General features: G+C 47.8%; 2 protein-coding genes across 5 annotated transcripts in view; both read left to right on the plus strand.

Annotated features, from left to right (window-relative positions):
- The window catches only part of LOC116940650 (slit homolog 2 protein-like), a 196429-nt gene that overhangs the window by 97977 nt on the left and 73180 nt on the right, over positions 1 to 25272 (plus strand). The gene's annotated exons all lie outside the window — the stretch shown is intronic.
- On the plus strand, positions 2534 to 4812 carry LOC142924124 (uncharacterized). The gene is made up of 3 exons (XM_076065768.1): positions 2534 to 2539; positions 3147 to 4027; positions 4110 to 4812. The coding sequence occupies exons 1-3, from the start codon at positions 2534 to 2536 to the stop codon at positions 4810 to 4812; spliced, it is 1590 nt and encodes a 529-aa protein (XP_075921883.1).

The raw sequence follows: 25272 nt of genomic DNA on the forward strand, positions 1-25272 counted from the left end.
ATAAGTAAATTCCACCTCCGTTTAACTTGACGGAAGCTGTTGGGCTGAAAGAATTGCATTGTGCCCGCAGCACATTGGAGAAGAGATCCAATACATGTTGTCTTTGTCCAGCAATAATTGCTACTGTCTCTCGTTTGCTTTCCTTCGCCTGGTTCACTCATCTATCCCTGGCAGCGTATATACGCGACGTCGATTTGAATTTCATTCCTCATCAATTGGACGTGAAAGTTAAGTTGAACAAAAGGAGAGAGAGAGAGAGAGAGCAAAAAATTAAAATTCCTGCCTATTGTAAGCAGTTCGGTATTCATCCAGATTTCAATGTAGCACGCAATTACAATTTTAAATGACTGTGTGTCACGCATCGCGTTTCACTGCAGCCGCTTGGTGCGCGACGAGCCACGTGTGTCCAGGGGCGCTGAGTGCAACTCCAATACGCGCACAAACAACAACAAAATATCAATGTTTAATTATGCAACACAATACATATATTCAAAAATAATTACCGTCACTCATTTCTCTTGAGAGGTGAGCTCTACATTATCACAACTGTGTTGCGAAGCACGTTGTTTTTTTTACAAAGCTTTGCAACAACAACAAAAAACGGAAATGTTACGAAAAAATCGGCACCGTTGCGAAGGGGTTCACAGCATCCGTTTGCCCAGCGTGCCTCCCTGCACATCGCCACGCCAATTAGCACCTTCGACGCTCGCAGAGGACAGGAGTTATGAAACTTGTTTTTAAGTCGCCGTGCAAAAGATTAATTACCATTCGTCTCCACGGGCTTTACTTGAAATTGTAAACTGGTTGGGGGGGAATATGGGTCCGCTATGTGCGCGTGGCTGATTTTACATCGTTAAGCATTTTTTTTTATGTTTATGCTGCTTTTGCGTGAGAAAATAGTGACACTTACCAGCTGTGGGTAAAAAAGCCATACAGGCGATATTGTTGCTATTTTTTTTCTTCCTTTTTACTCAAAGTTGGACTCCACTGAGAGTTTTGTTCAGCTCAAACGTTTCACGCTGCATCATTGAGCAGAGAAGTTCCATGGTCTTGTATGTCGTGAGAATGCAAATTGAATTTTTGCCAAACGCGTGCAGGGCTTTGGCGGACTGGGTCCTCAGTAAGAGCTCACGGGGTGGACAGCATTAATTTATCTTTTCAGGATTGTCCTTGGGATGGCATTGTTTTTTTTTTCTCTCCCCACAGCTTGTACTTGTAAGAAATTTCTAAACAGACACACAAGCTGTAACACCACCTATTTTCTGCATAAAGATGATGGATGTGCGAGAAGCAGAATTTCAGCACAGTGCTTAGTTTGCGATTATATTGAGTGATGAGCGAGAGAGAGGATTCTCTTTAAAACATGCGCCTCACTTAGCCTTGCAATGGACAACCATTTATTGATGTTCAATTGCTGTCAACACAATGGGCCAAGTTTCTGAGATAGACCCCACCTCTTGTCCACCCAGCAGCATGCGAAATAGGTACAGCACAATCAGTCGATGGGCAGGTCGCGTGCAGTGGGGTAAAGTGTGGGTACTTCCAACTCTCCCGAGACGTCTGAACAGCATGGAAGAGTAGTCCAAATGACCCTCTCGAGGGGCCCTCTAAAGGCCCTTCCCCATCAGCAGTGGCATGAGCCGGTAATTACAGGGCTGCACCTTTACCCCTTTTGACACCTTTAGCAATCCAACAAGTTATACACGAAGAATGTTTTTTCAGTCATTTTAGACAAACCTAGAACAATTTAGTTGACGGCACACACTAACTGAATGCCGGTCCACTTTCCCATTTTGGTTAATTGTGCTTCAATGAATACCTGAACCAGGATGTGGACGACAAGAAGTTTATACAGGTTGGAGTGCAAGGGGGACAGTCACTGTGGGTGACCGGGCAAGCGGGAGTGAATGCTTATTGCGCTCCAGGTAAAGTTCCAACAAAAGTACGTTGGTCCAATCCGTTGTGTGTGTCGAGGTGACGTCTCTGTACGAGGATGGGTGACCAGGTCTATCTTCGTGTGGCCCACGGGCTGTAGAATTCACTTCCATTGGACGCTCATTCTGCTGACTCCCGCCTCTTATTTTTCAGGGGTTTTTTCTACTTCTTGAATCCTTTGTTTTGGAGCTCTATCTGATTGCTGTGAGCCTGCTTGGGTATTGTTTGTACAGCACCTTTGGATCTCCAGGTGAAAGGCACTTTTTAGAAGTGTAAATTATGATTACTATTATTATAATAAAGTGTTTGTACATTTCATCTTATCGCTGAGCAGAAGGAGAAAACTTGCTGCTTGCCGTGTTGAGAGAGAACCACAGTGTAATATAAATAGACTAAATATAATACTAGGTCAAAGACTTAATATAATACTCGGTCATAGAGACGTTTCTTGTGGTTGTCTTAAAGCCGTCATTATTCTTGTACACAGCTGTTTCATATAAAATGCCTAAAATTCCACCGTTGCTATTTAGTAACTGGTTACTTAATGATGGACATATATGTACACAGCATTGTTTAAGCATGATACTGTACATGCAAAATGACGGTAATCTGTTAAAGGTGGTACCGGATGAGATAATAACACTCATACAGTAATGCGTGGGGCGTGTTCCATATCGTGGGTACGTGTCCAAGTCTCCACGTCCGTAATTATGCCAAATTTGCTTGCTTTGTTACACCTGCATTCAAAGGTAGAAACGTCAATTTTACAAAGCATCTACACGCAACAGCATCGCAAGACATTTTATAAATGTGGGGGGGGGGGGGAGCTAGATTTGGGACGAATGCAGGGATGGACAGGGGATTATATCAGAGGATTTAGATTGTTTAGATTATTTTGCTGCGATACATTTCAACATGATCAGCCACTTCGTTGAGCTATCATTTGTGGCCAGGTAGTTTCTGAAAAAGAAGCTAATAGCTGGTAAGATGAAAATAGTTTAGCTTTATTTAGTTATTTTAAAGGTATTTTCTTACCTTTCCTATACTTTGTACTCCTGACGTGCTATTGTATTGTTGTTGTAACGTTCTGATCTGCTCCAACTGGGCATCCGTGAAGAAGAGCTTTATAGCTCATCGGATTCCTCCAGCGTAAATACATATTCTGATTCTGACACTGGAGGGAGAGAGGAGAGAGCAGCACCGTGACATAGCTCAGGAAGAAGCAACTGGGGCACAGACAAAACAGGGCAGCCAAGGGGCAGCCAGGACCACCAGGGTCACCAGGGCAGGCAGGACCAACCAAGGGGCAGCCAGGACCACCAGGGTCACCAGGGCGGGCAGGACCAACCAAGGGGCAGCCAGGACCACCAGGGTCACCAGGATGGGCAGGACCAACCAAGGGGCAGCCAGGACCACCAGGGTCACCAGGGCGGGCAGGACCAACCAAGGGGCAGCCAGGACCACCAGGGTCACCAGGGCAGGCAGGACCAACCAAGTGGCAGCCAGGACCACCAGGGTCACCAGGGCGGGCAGGACCAACCAAGGGGCAGCCAGGACCACCAGGGTCACCAGGGCAGGCAGGACCAACCAAGGGGCAGCCAGGACCACCAGGGTCACCAGGGCAGGCAGGACCAACCAAGGGGCAGCCAGGACCACCAGGGTCACCAGGGCGGGCAGGACCAACCAAGGGGCAGCCAGGACCACCAGGGTCACCAGGATGGGCAGGACCAACCAAGGGGCAGCCAGGACCACCAGGGTCACCAGGGCGGGCAGGACCAACCAAGGGGCAGCCAGGACCACCAGGGTCACCAGGGCAGGCAGGACCAACCAAGTGGCAGCCAGGACCACCAGGGTCACCAGGGCGGGCAGGACCAACCAAGGGGCAGCCAGGACCACCAGGGTCACCAGGGTGGGCAGGACCAACCAAGGGGCAGCCAGGACCACCAGGGTCACCAGGGCAGGCAGGACCAACCAAGGGGCAGCCAGGACCACCAGGGTCACCAGGGCAGGCAGGACCAACCAAGGGGCAGCCAGGACCACCAGTGTCACCAGGGCGGGCAGGACCAACCAAGGGGCAGCCAGGACCACCAGGGTCACCAGGATGGGCAGGACCAACCAAGGGGAAGCCAGGACCACCAGGGTCACCAGGGCAGGCAGGACCAACCAAGGGGCAGCCAGGACCACCAGGGTCACCAGGGCGGGCAGGACCAACCAAGGGGCAGCCAGGACCACCAGGGTCACCAGGATGGGCAGGACCAACCAAGGGGCAGCCAGGACCACCAGGGTCACCAGGGCAGGCAGGACCAACCAAGGGGCAACCAGGACCACCAGGGTCACCAGGGCGGGCAGGACCAACCAAGGGGCAGCCAGGACCACCAGGGTCACCAGGGCGGGCAGGACCAACCAAGGGGCAGCCAGGACCACCAGGGTCACCAGGGCAGGCAGGACCAACCAAGGGGCAGCCAGGACCACCAGGGTCACCAGGGTGGGCAGAACCAACCAAGGGGCAGCCAGGACCACCAGGGTCACCAGGGCAGGCAGGACCAACCAAGGGGCAGCCAGGACCACCAGGGTCACCAGGGCAGGCAGGACCAACCAAGGGGCAACCAGGACCACCAGGGTCACCAGGACGGGCAGGACCAACCAAGGGGCAGCCAGGGCCACCAGAGCAGCCAGGCCCGCCGTGGCAGCACCAACGAGTCCCAGTGGAGTGAGCTACTTTACTCCAGGATCCGCTTTAGCAAAGTGAAAAAAAAATGGTCCATTGTCACCGTGTTCTCTCACCTGGCTAAAAATGAAGGGAAATGCCACGGTATGTTCGTGGAGAGAAGCATTGCTTGTGAAGCGATGGGATTGCCACCGGCGGAGGTGGCCTGAAAAGCTCACTAAACAAGCGCGGCTGTACTTAACAGGATTACAGCCGTAACAAAGAATATTCCCGGCTCGTGCTGCGCTTTGTGGCTCGGCTGAAATGCTTCTTCGGATGAGAGGGAGGGAGCAGATCTGAAGGGGCGGTTGGGATTGGAATAACGGCGAGCAATCGGGCGGGCGAGCGGGGAGAAGCTGGGAAGTGCCCTGTCGAGCGTGCAGCTCCTCCGCTGGGAATTGTTCCGTCAGCGTTTGGAGAATGGCTCTGCGCAGGGGTGGCGCCCACCCCCCCCCCCCCCCCTTTCTTAAAAAAAAGCACTGCATCCTTTGTTGCTTTGTGCCACGGGAAATAGACGGGCCACGTTCACGTTTTTTTTTTGTCTCTCGATGAAAAGGGGCCGTTGAAAGAATAAAAATGCGACCTTAAACCCGCTCGCCGCCTTCAAACTTCCGTGGCCGCTGCCATTGCAGCGGCCGGAGGATGCATAATGAGCTCACTGCCGGGCCCAGAAACATCAGTTTATTTTTTAACATGATTAATCTTTGCTCCTTCGTAGATGACGACTGCTTGAAAGTTTGAGCTTTTTAATCTCTTGCCTTTGCGTTTAGCCGTCGCGACGACCGCTTGCGTTTGTTTTAGTAGCCGCCGCTATTTTTTTTTCATCGGCTCTCTCTCAAGTGCGTCTCTTGGGGAAAATGAGATTTTTGTGGCTTGAATGGCATGCGCATGCTACGAGTGTTTGCAGGTTGTGTCGCACCCCGTGGATAACGCCGCTCTGTTAAGCACGTGATGATTTATTACGGCCGATTAGTGCCATTTGTGTCTTACAGCTGTTGCCGTTGGGTTTGAAAAATAAAGGAGTGGAAGTCCATTTTAGTCGGGGATGTCGATACGCTCGCATAATCGCTCGCTCACTCCAATGACAGAGCGAAGACGATTCTCACGCTCGCAGAAATTAAGAGGCAAGCGGACAAACACACAGGGCGACTTGCGAGGGAACAAAAATAGCACCGCACAAACAGTTGTATTTCATTCCTTCTCCTCTCGTAACGCCGTCAACCAACCGCAGCTAAACGGAGTTAAGCTGGCTCCACAATAAAAAAAAACATATTAATAGTAAAAAAACTGGAAGCTGTTGCACAGCAGTGCCAAGCATGGCTTCAGCTCTGAGCCCCTTCAATTACTCACGGCCTCATTATTGTTGGAGCTTTTGCCGATGGGGATTGTGGCCTCCGTCCCGCTGCGAGCCTACTCATTAGCGGACGGCGGGTTATTCAAAAAACGTGTCGAAGGCTGCGCCTTCCTGTCCATCTGCGGGTTCTGTGGGCGCTCGTATTATTTATTTATCTGTTTAAAACGACGGGCCCTGACCGAGCAGGTTTCATATTTTTTAATGATCCTTTGCTATTTTGTGCGTGCCAATCTTGCAATGTATTTATCAAAGTTGTGTTGGGGGGGGAGGGGGCACGGCGGGGGAGGGGGGGGCACAGACATTTCCATCCCATTACCATGTGAACCGGGAGTTTTGTGCGTGATGTACGTGGCCAGGGAGATCGTGTCGCGTTCGTGGCCTTCTCTTGCAGAGTTACTTCGGGCAGCACTCGCGTAAATTTACTACCGGATGTATTTCCCATTTGGCGCTGTGCAAGTGAATGCAACAGGAAGTGATCGGGCGCTCCGTTCTAGTACCGTGGGATGAGGTTTATTCTTATGGCTTTGGGATTGGGGTTAAGTTGAGGTCTCGGGTTAAAATGGAAGTAGGGTTATGGTCGGTATTCAGGCTAGGGCTGAGGTTAAAGGGTTAGATTTGAAGTTCAGGTTACATTACAAGCCTGCATTTCGGTTATAAATAAGTTTCAATAGTCGCGGGATCCTGTCCTGGACGTATCGTCCGTGGCCACGGCGGTGTTGTCATAGGTTTACAGCGCGATGTCCTTCCATTGCCTGGTGAAGTTCTTCCCATACGGTGTCAGTTATGGGGGGTTGTTTGACCATACTTCACCTCGCTGATCGGTGTGAGCTGGTAGATTTGAGTGGGACCCAAGACCGATTTAGATATCACAGGCTACTGATGTTAGCCGTGCACTATAACTACTATGACTGCTCTATCCCCTTTGTTGTCACCAGTGCTGTCTACACTTGTTCAAATCAGAATCTTCATTCTTGAGGAATCTGATTAGCTATAAAGCTCTTTTTCACAGATGCTCAGTTAGGGCAGATAAAAAAACGTTAGAACAACAAACAAAACAAAAACACGACAGTAGAGCAAAAACAGGCAAGGAAAACAAATCAACCAAAAACATACAAATAAAACTCAAACCATCCCCATCCTACTAAAACCTACTGAGGTATTAACTTATTTTTCATAAGCACCCTGGCCAGAAATAATAGCTCAACAAAGCGGCCATCACGTCGAAATTTAGAGCGGCAAAATAATTTAAATAATCGTAACGTGCGTTTCTAAATTTTTGGGGGGAATAACTCAGAAAAAAAGCATCCACGAAACCATGGGGAGAGAGACACGCAAACTCCAAATATACAAGCGTCAGGGTCGGGATTGCAGGAAATATAAGAGCTTGTTATAGCCGACAAGGGAATGCACGGGACGATTTCCCCTCAGCTGGGCTGCCCTCGTGACAAACCCTGCGTGCAACATCAGCGCGTCGGCAATCATCGACGCAGAGAGGCGAGTGTGATTGCGGCGGCGGTGGCATTCAATAAGCGAATTCACGATACTTCGCTGAGAGGGTGGGGGGGGGGAACGCGGACGGCTCCCGGCTCTCACGGTTGCCGCTGCAGGCTCGTTGGCGTTATCGCGTCGAGGGGCTCGATCGCGCTCGGCTCGCCTCCTGTTCTACTCCGCCTGACGCGTTTTATTTAATCCGCGTTTCGCTCCACGGCTTCCTATTACCGCTGCATGACTAACAAACGCAATTGCGTTAGGAACGCTTAGGTGTGCTTTCAACATGCCGTGTATATTTTAAAAGCACTCCCCCACCCCTCTTTGTACGTGCGGTATTTATTTTACTTATTGTCAATTGAACTTTACTTGATCTTTAGTTCACTGCCAAGAGAAAAAAGAGGCGTCGTCGCGGGCATGGTCTCACCTTGTTCGTCTCAAGCTTACCGGAGAGCAAATGTGCTGACCCCGCGGAAAACAAGAACGCAACATATATCTATACAATACCACACACGTCCAATAAAGTGGGGAAACTAGGGGAGAAAAGGGCCGAGGTCGAAAGGAGTCCTCAGTGCTGAGAAAGCATGCACACGCACGCGCACACGCACGCGCACGCGCGCACGCACGCACACGCACGCGCGCACACGCGCGCACGCACGCGCACGCACGCGCACGCACGCACACGCACGCACGCGCACGCGCGCACGCACGCGCGCGCACGCGCGTTAACAGCAGTAACGTAATCCACTTCACGTTCGAAATGGCTGTAGGGTTCCGTTCAGTCAAAAACCCCTTTTCACGTAAAAAAAAACTCTATTTAATGAGGAAGTGGCTGCAGTCGTAAAAAGAAAAGAAAAATAGGCAGGGAAGGGGAAAAGGAGGGCACAAAACAAACAAAAAACAACCCACTCGTACGACAGCCACACAGTTGCGTGGTGGGGGCGAACGAAGCCTATTTGGGAAAGAGAGAAACTCGGTTTTTTGTTAAAGATTTGTAACGGGAGTAGCATTGAAGCCCCCGGGCCGGGCGGTAACAATGCCGGTACTGTGGCTCCGTGCGGCGGCACCGCTTCAGGGAAGCTGCCGCGGATTGCGAGCAGGTCTCAGCGCCGGCTCTAATGACCGCCACCGGAGGAAGAGCGGGCGAGCGGGGAAGAAAAGCGGACGAGGAGGCGGACGACCGCGACCACGAATGGAAAATTTGGATTTGTATAGCAGCCCTCTAAATGCAGCCATTAAGAGTGGTCTCTGGAGTGGTCCACGCCACCCCGCTGTGAACCCCACTGGAGCGAGTTCCACTCCCGGCAGACGAGCACAAGTGGCGGGTGACATGTGAGCCGATCCGCGCTGGTGCGCAACAGCAGTGGCGTCAAAAAGGGCTCCAAATATGAATTAAGTGTAGCCGAGCCTCAAGCAGCTCTGCGAGAGTGAGAGGTGGAGGAATGGCCTTGTTAGGGTTGGTGGGGGGGGGTCAGTCGAATCAGGAGAAAAAAGATTATCAGGAAATTAATGAAAACTACAAGATAGTAAAGAGCAAAAACCCCCATGGAGCAGAGACAACAACCGGACATAGTTGTATGTTTGTTGAACTTCTTTCGCACCGTACGTAGCCAACCGTGTGCATCGGAGGTGCGGTGGAAGGGCAGCAAACTAAACACAAAAAGCAGTTCTAAAGGAATTCGTTTTTACACTATCTTCAGTGGCTTCTTATAGTCAGAAGGAAGAGCGTTCCAGACGGCCGCAGAAGCGCTTTTGAAAGCGCACGATGCAGTGACCTTGTCTGTGCGATGGCCAACCAAAATCTGAAAAGAGGCAAATTGTAAACATTGACATAGCACACGCGTAGAGAGAAGAAAGGTACACCACTCGTGGTAGAAATCCTACTTGAGTGGGGTTTTTTCACTCGCGATCGCTGATCATAACGACAGCTCTTCCACGGGCTCGAAGTGTGTCTGTCGCAAGATTCGTAAAAATGGAGGTGACCAGGTGCATTGTCGCAGCGGGCAGCTGGCTGGTAGCGGACTCGTTGGTAGACGCCCGCTCCCCGTCGCCTGCCACACCGCTATAACCCGTTGCACCGTACACGGGGCTCGCCGGAGTGATGCTGATGCGAGGGGGAAATATTTGGAGGGAACAAAACCGCCCAACAAAGAAAAGAGGGCGGTCCATAAAAGCGCCGTTCGCTTGATCTCTTTCTGACGGGGGGGGGGGGGGGGTTGCAATTGGCCCCGTCGGGGTGATTCGCGGTAATGAATCCGTAATTCCGCATCGATGGAAAGACCCGAGGGACATCCGATCCCGGAGTTTTTAATCGCGACGGAGACGGTGGCCACCGGGGGGGGGGGGGGGCAGGTGGGGGGAAGGTGGGGGGTGGGGGCCGGGATGGGGGGGGGGTGTTAGAATTGTGGGCATAGCAAAGGGACTATCGTTTCCTCGCAGACCGAATTACCTCTCGCTATTTTATCCGTACGTTATTTTTAGACGCGGGGTGGAGGTGGGTGGGGGGGGGCATGGAGAGGAGATCACGAGCGGGAATGTGTGTCGGGACAATCGTTGGCGGAGCGGTTATTGTTTTAGATTTGTGGCATCGCCGTATTTTAAGAGGCGCTACCGAGTGGTTGACACCGTCGTCGACGAAGGGAGTACAGTAGGGGTACAGTACGTGTGTGGGGGGGGGACTCTCACGCCCGTCCTCGACTGCGTTGCCATTTACGATAAAAGCGTTGTGGCCAAAATATATTTTCTTATCCTCTCTTATCTTTCTGGCCTCTCTGTTTATGCTGCTAAACAGAAGGGCCCTTACTCAAAACGTCACCTATTATTTTTTTCCCTCTTAACACCACCGCATTTTCATTGAATACGTAGAGGGGTTTTTTTTAAACCCTTTCCCGTTCCGATGACGTATGTCTACGGCACCAGTTTTTCTTCCAATTCCGTTCCAATTACGTACATGTACATCACCAAAACGAAACCGGGAGAAAACATGAAATAACTGTATCCGTACCTAGGCTCCTACAAGACCACGCGGGAGGTTGTGTGGCACAGTTTGGTGACATCTATCACAGGGTGCGGTTGTGCCGCTACGGTTCTCAGCGCTACACTTGCGCATTGCAACTTGTAGACGTCTCAGAACAGGAAAGGGTAAAGTGTGCTTGCGGACCACTTGCCAACGCAGCAACGTCACCAAAATAATTTGCTATTTTTAGATCGTCGACACAAACATTTTTTTTTTACAAAACTTGAAGCACGAGGGGAAATGCATGTTTGTAATTTATGACCACGTGGATTACACAGCTTTCGCAGGATAAAGACACTTCGCAAGAAGGGATGATGGTCGATGGTGAAGAATAATGACTTAGGATTGTGAAAGATGACGACAACTTAGGGATAACTTTATCCAACAGTGGATTAACCATGGCTGCTGATGACGACGACAATGATGATGATGATGAGGATTTCTTTAGCAAAATGCTCCACTTGGTTTCCCAGCCAATGACCTGCTGAAAGAGGGCCAATGCGCGTTTAATGTCCACACGCGATGATGGGAGCCGCTGGACACGCGCGCACGGCAGAGCACGTAAACAAACCAAAATTACGAAGCGTTCCGAGCGATGGGCTTGTTAGTTTCCAATTAAGTGCATTTAGCGTCAGCGGATTTGGTTGGAAACCAATTTCGACGACGTTTGTACACGATTAGAACCCAGGCGATAAGCGGAGGAGAATAACCTGCATTGTGTGCGAGTGCGCGTATGCCTCGTTTAAGCGAGCACCATGCACAACAACATTGATGATTGATCGCAAACAATCCTTTTCCTGGAAGCCCACATGGTCATAAAGATGAGCTTTGCCTATGCAAGTCTGTGTGGCAGTGTTGTTTAAATGTTTATCTTGTTGCCCGTTTCCCTCAAATGTTCTTCTCATTGTCCCCTTTGGTTGATGCTGCGTCGTGAGGATCCATTGGGAAATCTCTGGTAGGGCCGTGGATCACCCCTGTGTGACAGAACGGGCCACAGAAGGGCGTAATGTAGAACTCCTTCTGAGAGAGAGAAAGCCATTCATTTGCCTCTGGTGGGCAATACGTAGTGCGCATTCTTCACTTGCCCTGCCACGGAGAAACGATCGTCACATGGTGGGCACCGCAAATTATTTTAATTTTCTCAGATCCGCAAATTAATCAAATAAATTGACGACCAAATTTAATAACACCGGGTTTATTTTTTTGTCGCCGTAGTTCAAACAGCACTCGAGCTGCATTGCATTAAGACATAAATGCACGTTTGCATGACGGTTTGACGTTAATTTCCGGAATGGGAAACATCTTGCATTGATTTGAAATGCAAATTAGTCGTTTGAATGCGAGTGTGAAACAGCTCATTCATCCGTATCACGTATATTTATACGTCGTCTGTGACTATGATAGTTGTGCGGCACTAGCATCTTTAGATATGGACACATCACATTATCAGCATGCTTACGAACAGTGATTTGAGTGGTACTTTGTTTTTATATATTTTTTAGTACATTGCAAAAGCAACATACAAATGTTGCTCAGTCAGTACCTAAGCACCTGATATTACACGTTGGATCAGAAGCCTGGCCACTGTCAAACACATTTTGGAACAAAAGCGAGATATTGCACAAAGCAGCATGGAGAGAAACAAGCTTAGATCTACATTAAAGATACACAAAGAGGAACACGTGAATCGGGGAACAAATGAGAGAGAGAGAGCTCATTGACTTAAGAAAAGTAAGTGGGCTGCAGTGCGACACATTGCTAGAAGAGCTGGATGATCGTTAGAACAACTGAAGGCGTGGCAGGCAAAGGAGAAAACATCTACCCTTGGAGATGGAGTGCTGAAATTACGGTAGTTCATGTGCAGGCATGGTGTGAGTTGTTCCATCACAGGACCGAGAGGGGTTAGTGGGAGGATGGTTATGCCTTCGTCCAGCAGTTGATGATGATGACGACGATGATGATAATTGATGATGGTGGTGACGTTTTAAAAACTCAAGTCACTCAATTCACCCGATCCACGTGCCACGCTTCCCAGAGTAGTTTTTCAAACCCTCGGTAAATGTACGGAGTCTGGTTGATGCCTGTGGCTTGAGGACGTTTAGTTTTACATCAAAATCAGCTCCAAGGATTTAAAGAATGTTTTAGAGCCACGAAACTAATGATTTCATTTCTTTTTTGTTTTCGCTTAAACATTGGAAAATTAAAACCACAACGCTAACCACGTGGTGGTGATTGTACATAATGGCAACGTCATTGTGTACAGTGCAAGAGAGCATCTTGTCGAACACGAGGCTTTTAATGTTTTATAAACAATTCCAAGGATTAGTATAAAGAAGAAAATCGGCCTCCCTACACCGTGTCGGCCATTCGAGTTGTGTTGCCATACTTCATCACGCTGGTCAATGACGATTGGTGAAAGGGGGCAGAGGACCAGGATCGGTTCAGCTATCACTCGCAATCAATATCCGTTGTTGGGAATCAAACCCAGGTCACCCTGGGTCCTTAGTAGAGCACGCCAAACACAGTCTCAACTGCTGCGCCACACTCTTTACATACTTCTAAAAATATAACTATTAACTTATCATGACATACGTACGATATGCGTCTGTTGCATTGCGTACATACATTATTGATTATATAACATTTATGCAATGCAAGTAATGCATTATATCAAACGTACCGCATCGATTATTGACCGTCACCCATATCGTTATCATTATTCCATAAGTAACCCTAATACATTTGTGCATTATAACATTACGTACATTTTCGTTTGACCAAATTAAAGCTTTTTGTTTGGGGATGAATCCCGTTAAAGTATGCATGTGCGTGTGTATATATATAACATTTCGTGTGCGTGTGTGTATATACGTACACAAGAAATTCCGTACAACTTTTAAAAAAAACGATATTATGAATGGAAAAATTTTGCGGCAGTTTTGAGCGCATGGCATTTGGCGCGGAGTAAACGCGCGCGGAGCCCGCATCTCGGGCCGGACCCCCTGCTGCTGCCAGTTAGCTACCAAAATGTTTCCAGCTGTTAATCATTGCCTTCAGACACAATGCTGTCCGGGGCGGCGTGGCCGTATCGTTTACAGCAGCACTAAAATTAATTTCGAAACGTGAAGCTCCCGGCCCCGTTCACTGTGGAGTTCCCAGCATGACCCGATTGCCTACAGCTGCCCCGCCAAACCTTTGCGGTGTATTTACCGACATGCGCCTTGAACCCGGGGGAATAGGTCGTTCTCATTTGCAGCGTCACACTTCTGGAACACCCCCGCCCCACCCCCCCGTGGCAATACAGGGATTCCTTTACTTATGAACATTCGACTTACGAACTTTCAGAGATACGAACAAAGCTGTCCGTATGTCCAGTTGCCTGTTCGGAACGAGAGTCGTTAGTTCAACCGCCGCGCAATAGATGGTGGTGGTGGCATCTACATCTGCAGAACATGAAGAACCAGTGGCATCTACATCTACAGGAGATTATAAAACTTTTAAATCCGTTCCCCGTATTCTTGGGTCTTTCTTTTTTCCTGAAGACGACCGCTTGTGTTGCGATCGAAACGTCGTAGTTTTTTGTTATTTTTTGTTATTTTCTTTGAACCTATCTACGTGACTTTACCAAAAGACCCAAGAATATGAATTTCTGCAGTCACGAAAGCTTTAAGTCAATATCCATTCCCCGTGTTTCGTGTACCTGCTGTCCAACATGTTTGGAATCGACAAGAGTAAAAAAAATCTTCTTTGGTTCTTTCGGTAAAGTCACGTAGAATGAGAATAAAATAATAAATTGATAAAATAAAATATTATTGTGTTAAAATAAAATAACACAATAATATTTTATTTTATCAATTTATTATTTTATTCTCATTCTACGTGACTTTACCGAAAGAACCAAAGAAGATGAATCCTTGCAGTCACGAAAGCTTTAAATCGAAAAGAGTAAAACACCTAACTCGTTCGTAAGTAGAGGAGTCCATGTAAATACAAACCACTGCATTCAAGCCACACCTCAAAACACACACATATATATGCGCTTGCAAACAATTAACTCAAAGCCACAACTTATATTTGTGTTTATGGATGTTGGTGTGATAGCGTTTTGGGTGGCAGATTTTGGCCCGAAAGGCGCCGCACATGTTTAAAAAAAAAATGTTTACTCAACTTGACGCAACCCTATTGAGAGAATGATAGAGACATTTGTGGATTTGAGAATTGCGGGAAGGTTACAGACGGCATTTCAACTGATTAAGAAAAGTAAGTGGGAGTAACACGTTGATTAAAAAAAATCTAAAAAGATATATGAAAGGGATAGTGGACGATGATGGTCAAACATAAGAATGGCGTGAAAGCCAAAAGATGCAGTGAGTTTGAGAGTATGTCAAGCAAAGGGATGTAATGATGAAATCGGCTTTCGTGCCGGTACTATGTACTTTATTACATGGCAAAATTCTGATTGACGGCAAAAGCTTGGGGAGCCCTTCATAGAGCAGAAGATTGATCATGATTGATGACGATGAAACCGTCTGTTTCATGTTGTATCGATGGGATATTAGTTAGTGCACTGTACTCTGGACACGTTGACCCAGTGATGACATTCTAGATTTGAAGCTTTCGTGACTGCAAGGATCCATACTCTTTGGTTCTATTCGGTAAAGTCACGTAGGTAAAAAAATAAAACAACAAAAATCACGACGTTTTGGCCACAACACACTGGAAGCGCAGTCTTCGAGACAGTCCGGTCCCTTCACCTGATGAAGACCGCTTGTGTTGTGGCCGAAACGTCGTGATTTTTGTTGTTTTATTTTTTTACCTACGTGACTTTACCGAATAGAACCAGTGATGACATCTTCACAAACCGGCATCGACAATTGCGGTGAACAATGAATAAACTACCCAGCTCAACACGCAACATGCAGCGCAGAGAAAAACCCATAATGGACTCACACGCGCACTCTTCGACTACTTGAAGCATGTTTCCTGAGCGTGAGAATCAATTTAAGGCCACCCTTTATGTTAGCGTGAAAGCATGAGCTTGAGAGAGTTTCCATGGCCACAGAAAGAGAGATGGGAGAGAGAGAGAGAGACAACATCCCTGTATACAAAGGTGCCGGCCCAGGTATTTTGTTTTAAAAGCCCCACATCTGCACTGCGAGGGTGGGTGGGTGGATGGAGGAGGGGGGTGGGCATCTGTGCTCACAGCGTGAAGCAGGCCGAATAAACGGATCGTGGCCGTGCTGAGAGACAGGGCAGCAGCGCCTCCGAGCTACGTGGAGAGCATCTGTCATCGTTAGGCACGTTCATGTCAAAAAAACGTGCGCGCTCGACTATTGTGCTGTACACGGCGGTGTTGCCCCTCCCCCTCCACCCCCCGCGACCCCCCCGTTGAGAAGTTCTGTCAAGCCCCTTTAAAGTGAAGAGTAGAGAAGCGGGTACAAACGAATGAGTTGCACGTGTTTACTCCTCAACTGGCGTTAGGTCTCACATCAAACAACATTTGCCCGCAGTTGTGTATTTTAACGGGCGCTTTCTATCGGCAGCAAAAGGTGCGATATCTGCCTTGGCTGTTGTTTTTATTGTCCTTTGCCTTAAACGTGTGGAGGTTAGACGGCGGTCCGGAATGCGTCGGGGGACGCCCGTGTTGAGAATGCACGGAGAGGAGCATTTTAGAACGTGGCGGCATCTCTTGGGTTTCGTGGTTATTAATATGTCGCGAGTAAGTGTGACATTTTAATCGAGAGCAGAGTTCATCTCATGTTTGACCCCTTTCCCCCCCCCCCCATGCCTCGACCGGAATTTCTGGTCATATTCCTGTTTGGTTCGACCTCATGCGTGGACAAGTTTCAGGCATACAGACACACGTGTGTATTTAAAAAAAAAACTCAAAAACACAATTCTAATACTGCTTCGCCTGTGGTGTACAAGCCCAAGGAACTAAAATTCAACACATATGTCAATAACACTGCCCTCAAGAGGAAAAATACAAATTCGGTGATGTTTCTTCAAAGCAGAGAGATCATCTGTCTATGTATTTATGCATTGCATCTATTTTTATCATTTTATTTGCATAATTCGGCTAAATAGAAATGAAGCTCCTTCGATTTCACGCAGGCAAAAGGAGATTAAAATCGGTCACTCGGCCACGGTGATCGGGGAGACGTACCGGTCCCCTCCGTGACGTTGCCACGAGACGTCTGCCGGAACCCCGGTTTGGCGGACAGGCGGACGCGCGGCGAGGTGCAACGCGTGGCTGCGTTGTTGACCGCTGATCGCCGTGACTGCGGCCACCCTTTTTGTGCGTGCGTGTGTGCATGTGTGCGTGCTCGAAAACAGCTTCATTGCGGTAATGTAATTTATGCACAAATGCATAAGCCGACGGTCAAAATGCGAATCAGTGCAGTATTAGATACGAAATTAAGAAGGCAGTCCTGGTTGGAAAGAGAGGACATTAGGTGGTGCTCACAGATGCGCAAGCCTTGCTTTGGCTTTTTTTATATTATCTATGATTTATTAGACTTCAGCCCAAAGGCGATGTTAAAGCAGAAGCTCGCCTCGAGGAGTCGGCTTTTTAGATCACAGAACAAGTGTTCCCTGGGTTGCATCAACCTCAGCAGTTTCGGCCATAGACAATCCAGGATTCGAGGATGTCCACCTCCTTCCAGACTGCTCCGCAGTACAAAGTGGAAAATGTACCCTTATACCTTCAACAAAAAAATAGAAGACAAATAAACGGAGTTTTTAAAAAAAAAGGACACATTCTTCTGAATTTAAGATGAAATTTGCAACTGCAGAAATAATTGCATCTTCAAATAACCACTTCAATTTTTATGAGGCGTTCGTCATCATCTGCTTACTGTTAGATGATGAAGGCCTCTCCAAGCCATCGCCGTCTCACGGCGCAATAATCCATGTTGCTTCAGCACACGAGCTGTTTTAATTAATCCATCTCCATGGTGGATATCCTCTCGGGAACATTCCCTCCTTTCGCTGCCACTCCATTATCAGTCTTGATTACCGGCGATCATCCCTTCTCGCGGCATCTCCCACCCAAGCCGACTGACTTTTTTTCACACGCAATATCACGTCTCAGATTTGTGTATGTTCTCTGATCAATGATTTCCTCTTTCTGTCTCTCGGTGTAATTACAAGCGTGCAATCTCTCCATGCTTTTTTGCATGCAGAGTATAATTGCTGTGAGTAGTAGTTAAAATTGAAAGGTTAAATAATTTGTCATTATCCACGCTGGTGCCACTATTTTTGCGCCCGTTGCGCAAATGGCCTTCGGATTTGGTCTTTTGTTTCCATGGCTTAAGGCTCGCACAAGCGTAGTGAAAACATTGTGAGGGGGCACAAGAGTTCTGTCGATGGTACCCGTTGATAAATCCTCGCTCTGACATTCGAGGTTCAGTTACATTGCCCTAGAGGGCCACAGTTAAACTCCCAAAGCATCCGGCTTAGAGAAAATGGGTTAGGACGTTGCAGGGGATTATGCTGTGCCTGGTTGTGAAAAAGGCACAGAAGGGTTAGTGTAAAATTGCACGAAAGCATTGTGCATTGATGGGAGGCTCTTGTTATAGTGTGTGCCTCGGTTTTCTTTTTATTTGCAGCTCTCTGTATCATGAAAATTGAGACATAAAATAATGATAATGTTGGTAACATTCTCACATGAAAGCTGCGTACAATTTCCGAGAGCTACGATCGTCTGATAGTCTGAGACATGATCATAAGCTTGCTTTGTGTTTGTGCTGACATTTTAAATGTATTTCTAGATTGATGACCACCTCATTAGGGGTTAAGCTCAAGATATTTTTTTTTGGAAGAACGATTTTAAAAAGGGGAAAGGATTATTTGTGAGAGTCTTGCAGAGTTGCCTAACTTTAATAGGCCATTTCCTTTTGTTTGACCACCTCCAAATTTCCTGTGTTCAGAGGGCAGTAAAATAAGAGTGTAAAATAAATGAACTCCCACAGGCCCGAGCCTCGCCATGAAAACATAACACGTGGCTAATGTTCCCTAATGCTTCTCCACTTAGTGCATACCAATCAATGCAATGAGCATTCTGCAAATAATGTGCTTGTTTATGTGTGTGTGTATATTCAGCGAGCCTTAGACACTTCACGTGACCTCAAAGTGCACCTTGCCTGGCACAAAGGCGCCGTGGTGACGTCACCGTCATTTAGTGGTGAATGGCGGGTATTGTATTTATATATTTGTAACAAGGGATACTGTCACGGTGCAGTGGTTAGCACCACGCAATCCAGAAGTTCGCAGGTCATATTCGATCTCCCGGAGTGTCAGTTGAAATAATGGCCACGGTTTCTCAAATGCGGCTGCCTCCACTCAGCACTGTAAATGGGTCCACCATCGGCCGACCGGCGAAGTCATTGCACCTGTGGCGGTGTAAAAGTGCCGGTTACCCCCACCTCTTCCAAGATCTCAATCGAGTGTGAAAGAGCAGGCCAAATATGCCGCGAGAGGGCTTTTCTATAATTCCTCCGAGTGAAGGCCCTCCTGCCAGCGGTGGTATGAGCCGGCAATTGCAACGACAAAAAAATTATGCTTTTCTTTTTATTAAACAAGAGCCCGGTAACAGAGCGCGAGCGACGGGGAGAGGAGGAGTGGGGGGGGGTGTACAGATAGTCTGCGGACGAAAAGCCTGAGGCCAGGTGCCCACGGAGCAGGAGAAAAGGAAAGTGGTTGGGGGGGGGTCGTCGCTTATCAATCGCAATTTGAACATTTAATAATTTCTTTGTTGAACTAAGCGACGCAGCCTCGCAAAAAAACTCGACGACGACAACGACGACGAGGGGGCCGTGTTCACAAAGCGTGCGTTGAGACGTGCTGCCGCACGCACGCACGCAATCACCCAGCTGGAAGCAAAACGCGCTGTGAAATGTGACGGGCGCCGCGCGTGCGGTTCCACGAGAGAGCGAGCGCGCCTGGGCGTCGGAGCTGCATGGAAACGGGCGGTCAGGGATTCAACTCGTGCCCGTCAAAGTTCGGCCCGAGCATGCCACTTTGTTACCGCCGACTGGGGCCGGTGTTATGAGGCAATCACAAACGAGACTCCCTTTTTTTCTCCCCTCCTCGTCCTCCTCCCTCCCTCCTCTTCGCTGAAAACTGTCCTGTATTGTTTGCAAAAAAGTTTTTGCTTTCCATTCAAAGGTGTTGGAGGTCAGCCCATAAGGATTCCGAAGGCTGAGATGGAGCATTCTGGCATAAGTAACCGGAATAAGCGAGCGTATTTGCATGGCCGTGTAAAGCAGGTACCATTTCGCTTTGTTTATTTTATCTCCGCGTGTGCACAATGCGTGGCATATGGCCCTTTCCACAACTACGATGGCCTTTTCTCCATATCAATACGGGGCAGGCAAAAGAAAGGGTGGTGGGAGGAGGGATTCGTGGCGGTGGGAGCGGCGGGACCTGGGTGGGGGGTGGGGAGGCGACTTGAGATATGAGAAGCGTCCGACAGTGACGGTGCGACATCGTTAGGCCGGCGGGAATTCCGCAGTGCACGGTTACAGCTGGCAAGTGAGAAAGTGGCAGGCGAGGAGACGGTAGGTTAACGGCGGTGGGGGGGGGGGTTCTTCTTCTTCTTCTAAAGACCCGGGAGGGAAGTGGGAGGGCCGTTTCAGATTTGTTCTTTAATGGAAAGCTTGCTCGCCCGAAGGGCATCGATCTCAGCATTTTTAACGCAGGGCGCATTTCTTAATAAGCTGGACCAACATTGATGCACGGCTCACGAGGGATCGCTGCGTCAGGCGCCCCAACCTGAGGCGCTGAAGTTTATGTGCTTAGTGAATTAAATGTTTCCAATTTGTGTTTCCCACACCCCCCATATTTTAATGTTTCTGTAGGGACTTTTCCCTGTGGTTATATTAACGTTGGCATACTTTAATCAGCTTAATTGAAATGAGGTTGACTGCACAGTAATCATTGACAGGAAAAGTGACACCAGCAGCAACATTACATAGATCTGAATAAGCATAGGACTTCCTCCTGCATTTGTACGGTTACTCTATAGCAGCAGATGAGTGAAGCTGCATTCATTTATTTTCTATTATTCTATATTTGTATTATCTCCCAAAGGGTGAGCATTTCTGTATTGCTAATCGTTAATTTCCTCTCTACTGCTTTCATTCTCCCTTTGCTTATCATGACATCTTCAATCATGATGCATTGTGTTCTCTGGAGATCTTCATCCAACCGTGGATAGATCATGGCTAAACATGATGATGATGATGACGAAAACGCTCGTTGTATTCTTTACTAGTCGTGTGTGTCTGTGCCATTGTGCTTGCTAACAGCACTTGCCACAAAAACCTATTGAGGCTATACGGGGGGGATCTTTGTTGTGTACACACAATGTAATTTCTCATGTTTAACTTTCATTTTGCACTACCCCTTTACTCATCTTACCTTTCAATGCACACAGGGTGGCACTGATGGAGTGAATGAAAGGTGTGAGCAAGGGACTCACAAGGATGAAAGGTGTGAGCAAGATACAAGAATGAGAGAGCTCTTTGGCAACAGAAAGGTGGCAGCAGTAACTGGGTACAGATCTACACCGTACAGGTTTACACCGCAATGTGAGAGAGCCTTGTGGGAACGGTGCAGAGGATGCGGTCTCTCCTGCTGAAATGATCCCGCTGGTGGTGCATGTGACATCCCCGTTTAATGAAACTTACCACCGGCTGGCTCTGCAGCAACGCATTGGAGGTGGGCGGACTGGAAAATGACAAAAAAAAGGAACAAAAAGAACCCGACCGAAATTTATGGCTTCGTGGCTCTTGATAGAACGGTGCACCTCATACACTTAGAGGGGGGCGGCGCTTCCAACGCGCAGATTTATACCAGCGTGAAGACGCACAAAGCAGACGCACTCAGCTAAACGACAAAATCGATGGGCTGTGTCGCTTCTTTTCAGGTCAAGGTCAGGGTGGCCCGAAATGTTTTAATCAGAAGTGCCCCAATTAAATCACGGGCACAACTGTTCGAGGTGTAACGGATGCACCGATCCGGCACGTCAACGTCCATCATTAATATCACACAAAACGCATCAAATGGCGTGCGTTAAGAATGAATCGATTATTTATTTTCAAGACCCTGTGCTGTGTGTCGTAGCGGGGTTCGTGCGATGCCTGCAGCCATTGGAGGCCGATGCATTCCACGAATAATTTCGATCCTCCATCCGAATCGGAAATCGTTCGTAGAATTGTGGAAAGTCATCGTTACACCGCCATTAACCGTGCGCAGATGTTTTATACGAAATGAATGAGCTTAAAGCCTGACCGATGGCAATGTCACCGTGGTGATGGGAGCTAGAAAGATACAAATCAATACATGGCATGGCCCGATAACGTCCTTCCACATGAGCAGCTCTCGCCAATGAACTAATTCAGAGTTTGCAGGCGTTGCAGGGACGTGGGAGGGAGGGAGGCAACACTGCTTGGATACCACAGTGGCAACATCTTAACTACCTCGCCAGGTATACGGGAGGTCGTGAGTTTGATCCCAACCCTAACGCCTGTACAGTGGGGGGGGGGGAAAGTATTTGATCCCCTGCTGATTTTGTACGTTTGCCCACTGACAAAGATATTATCAGTCTATAATTTTAATGGTAGGTTTATTTGAACAGTGAGAGACAGAATAACAACAACAAAATCCAGAAAAACGCATGACAAAAATGCTATAAATTGATTTGCATTTTAATGAGGGAAATAAGTATTTGACCCCCTCTCAATCAGAAAGATTTCTGGCTCCCAGGTGTCTTTTATACAGGTAACGAGCTGAGATTAGGAGCACACTCTTAAAGGGAGTGCTCCTAATCTCAGATTGTTACCTGTATAAAAGACAACTGTCCACAGAAGCAATCAATCAATCAGATTCCAAACTCTCCACCATGGCCAAGACCAAAGAGCTCTCTAAGGATGTCAGGGACAAGATTGTAGACCTACACAAGGCTGGAATGGGCTACAAGACCATTGCCAAGCAGCTTGGTGAGAAGGTGACAACAGTTGATGCGATTATTCGCAAATGGAAGAAACACAAAATAACTGTCAATGTCCCTCGGCCTGGGGCTCCATGCAAGATCTCACCTCGTGAAGTTGCAATGATCATGAGAACGGTGAGGAATCAGCCCAGAACTACACGGGAGGATCTTGTCAATGATCTCAAGGCAGCTGAGACCATAGTCACCAAGAAAACAATTGGTAACACACTACGCCGTGAAGGACTGAAATCCTGCAGCGCCCGCAAGGTCCCCCTGCTCAAGAAAGCACATGTACACACCCGTCTGAAGTTTGTCAATGAACATCTGAATGATTCAGAGGGCAACTGGGTGAAAGTGTTGTTCATAATAAAGGTTTTTGGGTTAGATCGCGTTTATTTATAAATGTGTCGTAACCCTCCACCACCCGACACGGCCAATCAGCAAAAAAAAGTGTCACGTTGACAAAAGACAAATAATTCACTACTTCAGCCCACCGGTGTGTTGAAGAGTTAATCCACATTTACAGTTTGAGTACGACGTTTCGCTGGTAAATACTTCCAGCATCATCGGGCAATTCGCCAGAATGGTGGCGAATTGCCCGATGATGCTGGAAGTATTTACCAGCGAAACGTCGTACTCAAACTGTAAATGTGGATTAACTCTTCAACACACCGGTGGGCTGAAGTAGTGAATTATTTGTCTTTTGTCAACGTGACACTTTTTTTTTGCTGATTGGCCGTGTCGGGTGGTGGAGGGTTACGACACATTTATAAATAAACGCGATCTAACCCAAAAACCTTTATTATGAATAATATTGGTCGCGAAAGCCTACGTGTTAAACTGAAAGTGTTGTGTTGAGATGAGACCAAAATGGAGCTCTTTGGCATAAACTCAACTCGCCGTGTTTGGAGAAGGAGGAATGCTGCCTTTGACCCCAAGAACACCATCCCCACCGTCAAACATGGAGGTGTAAACATTATGCTTTGGGGGTGTTTTTCTGCTAAGGGGACAGGACAACTTCACCGCATCAAAGTGACAATAGACGGGGCCATGTACCGTCAAATCTTGGGTGAGAACCTCCTTCCCTCAGCCAGGGCATTGAAAATGGGTCGTGGATGGGTATTCCAGCATGACAATGACCCAAAACACACGGCCAAGGCAACAAAGGAGTGGCTCAAGAAGAAGCGCATTAAGGTCCTGGAGTGGCCTAGCCAGTCTCCAGACCTTAATCCCATACAAAATTTGTGGAGGGAGCTGAAGGTTCGAGTTGCCAAACGTCAGCCTCGAAACCTTAATGACTTGGAGAAGATCTGCAAAGAGGAGTGGGACAAAATCCTTCCTGAGATGTGTGCAAACCTGATGGCCAACTACAAGAAACGTCTGACCTCTGTGATTGCCAACAAGGGTTTTGCCACCAAGTACTAAGTCATGTTTTGCAGAGGGGTCAAATACTTATTTCCCTCATTAAAATGCAAATCAATTCATAGCATTTTTGTCATGCGTTTTTCTGGATTTTTTTGTTGTTATTCTGTCTCTCACTGTTCAAATAAACCTACCATTAAAATTATAGATTATTATTTCCTTGTCAGTGGGCAAACGTACAACATCAGCAGGGGATCAAATACTTTTTTCCCTCACTGTATATTTGGAGTTTGCATGTTCTCATTCATGATCGCGTGGATTTTTCTCCTGGTCCTCCGGTTTTTCCCTCCACATTTAGAAACATTCGGTTAGATTATTTGGCTGCTATAAGCCATTTTGTTGAGCTTTCATTTGTGGCCAGGTCGCTTCTGAAAAATAGCTATATAGCCGAGTGGGCCTTACCTGGCAAAATAAAAAATAAAATGTTCATACTAGGCAGTGCAGTTGGATCAGTGCCCTATCCCAGCGTATGTGACGTGTGCGTGTGCAGAGGGGCACTGGTGATGCAGTGTTCCTGGACACTGCGTCATCTTCCTATGTGCTTTCTTGCCCTCTCTGTTGTCAATCTTTGCCCTCTCTCTATCTCTCTGTTCCTCGTTTCTCCTTGCGCTCAATCGCGGCTTTCGCTCCTTTTCTCTTCTTGCTCCCTTCACTGGATAAAACTTCTCCACATTAAACAGCGGCCTCTGCTCGCGAGTTTCCGCTCCGCACTCAAAGCTCACTTATTGTAACTTTGCTCACCCCACGGCCCCTTAATTATCCCCCTCATAACCGTCACCCTTTATTCTCATAAGGCTTTCACTCATTCTCTATTCATTCAATCAATTCATCATTTACTGTCATCAATGTCGCTTTCATAATATAGGGGGTTTTTTGGGGGTTAGATCTCGTAAATACAAAGGTGTCGTTAAACCCGCCACCACTCCACACAACCAACATCTATAGGTTTGTAACGTAAACAGAACATGGCAATTCGTGGCTAGTACAGCGCACCGGTGTGTTGGAGAGCCAAGCCACAACATTTACGATCCGAGTACGACGTTTCGCCAGGAATTACAACTAGCATGATCAGGCGACCGCCAGATTTGTGGAGAGATCCTCCTGTTTCGTTCCTGAAATAGAGGGACAGATGTGATGACGTCACTTGGGAATTTCGCTTTCACCGAATTCACGCATCATCATCACAGATTTACCGCCCATCGCTTCTTCTCATCCACTTCATTCACCTCAGCTCCACCATTACATTCATGTGTACCACTGTTCATTCTGTGCAAAGTGCCTTGGATATGGCGCTATATACATTATTTTAGGATAAGAAAAGATGAACCTGGTGGCCCAACATCAGCGGCGAGCAA

Source organism: Petromyzon marinus, chromosome 9 (assembly GCF_048934315.1).
Source record: "Petromyzon marinus isolate PM22_M1 ecotype Great Lakes invasive population chromosome 9, UKy_Petmar_22M1.pri1.0, whole genome shotgun sequence".
NCBI classification, from domain to species: Eukaryota; Metazoa; Chordata; class Hyperoartia; order Petromyzontiformes; family Petromyzontidae; genus Petromyzon; species Petromyzon marinus.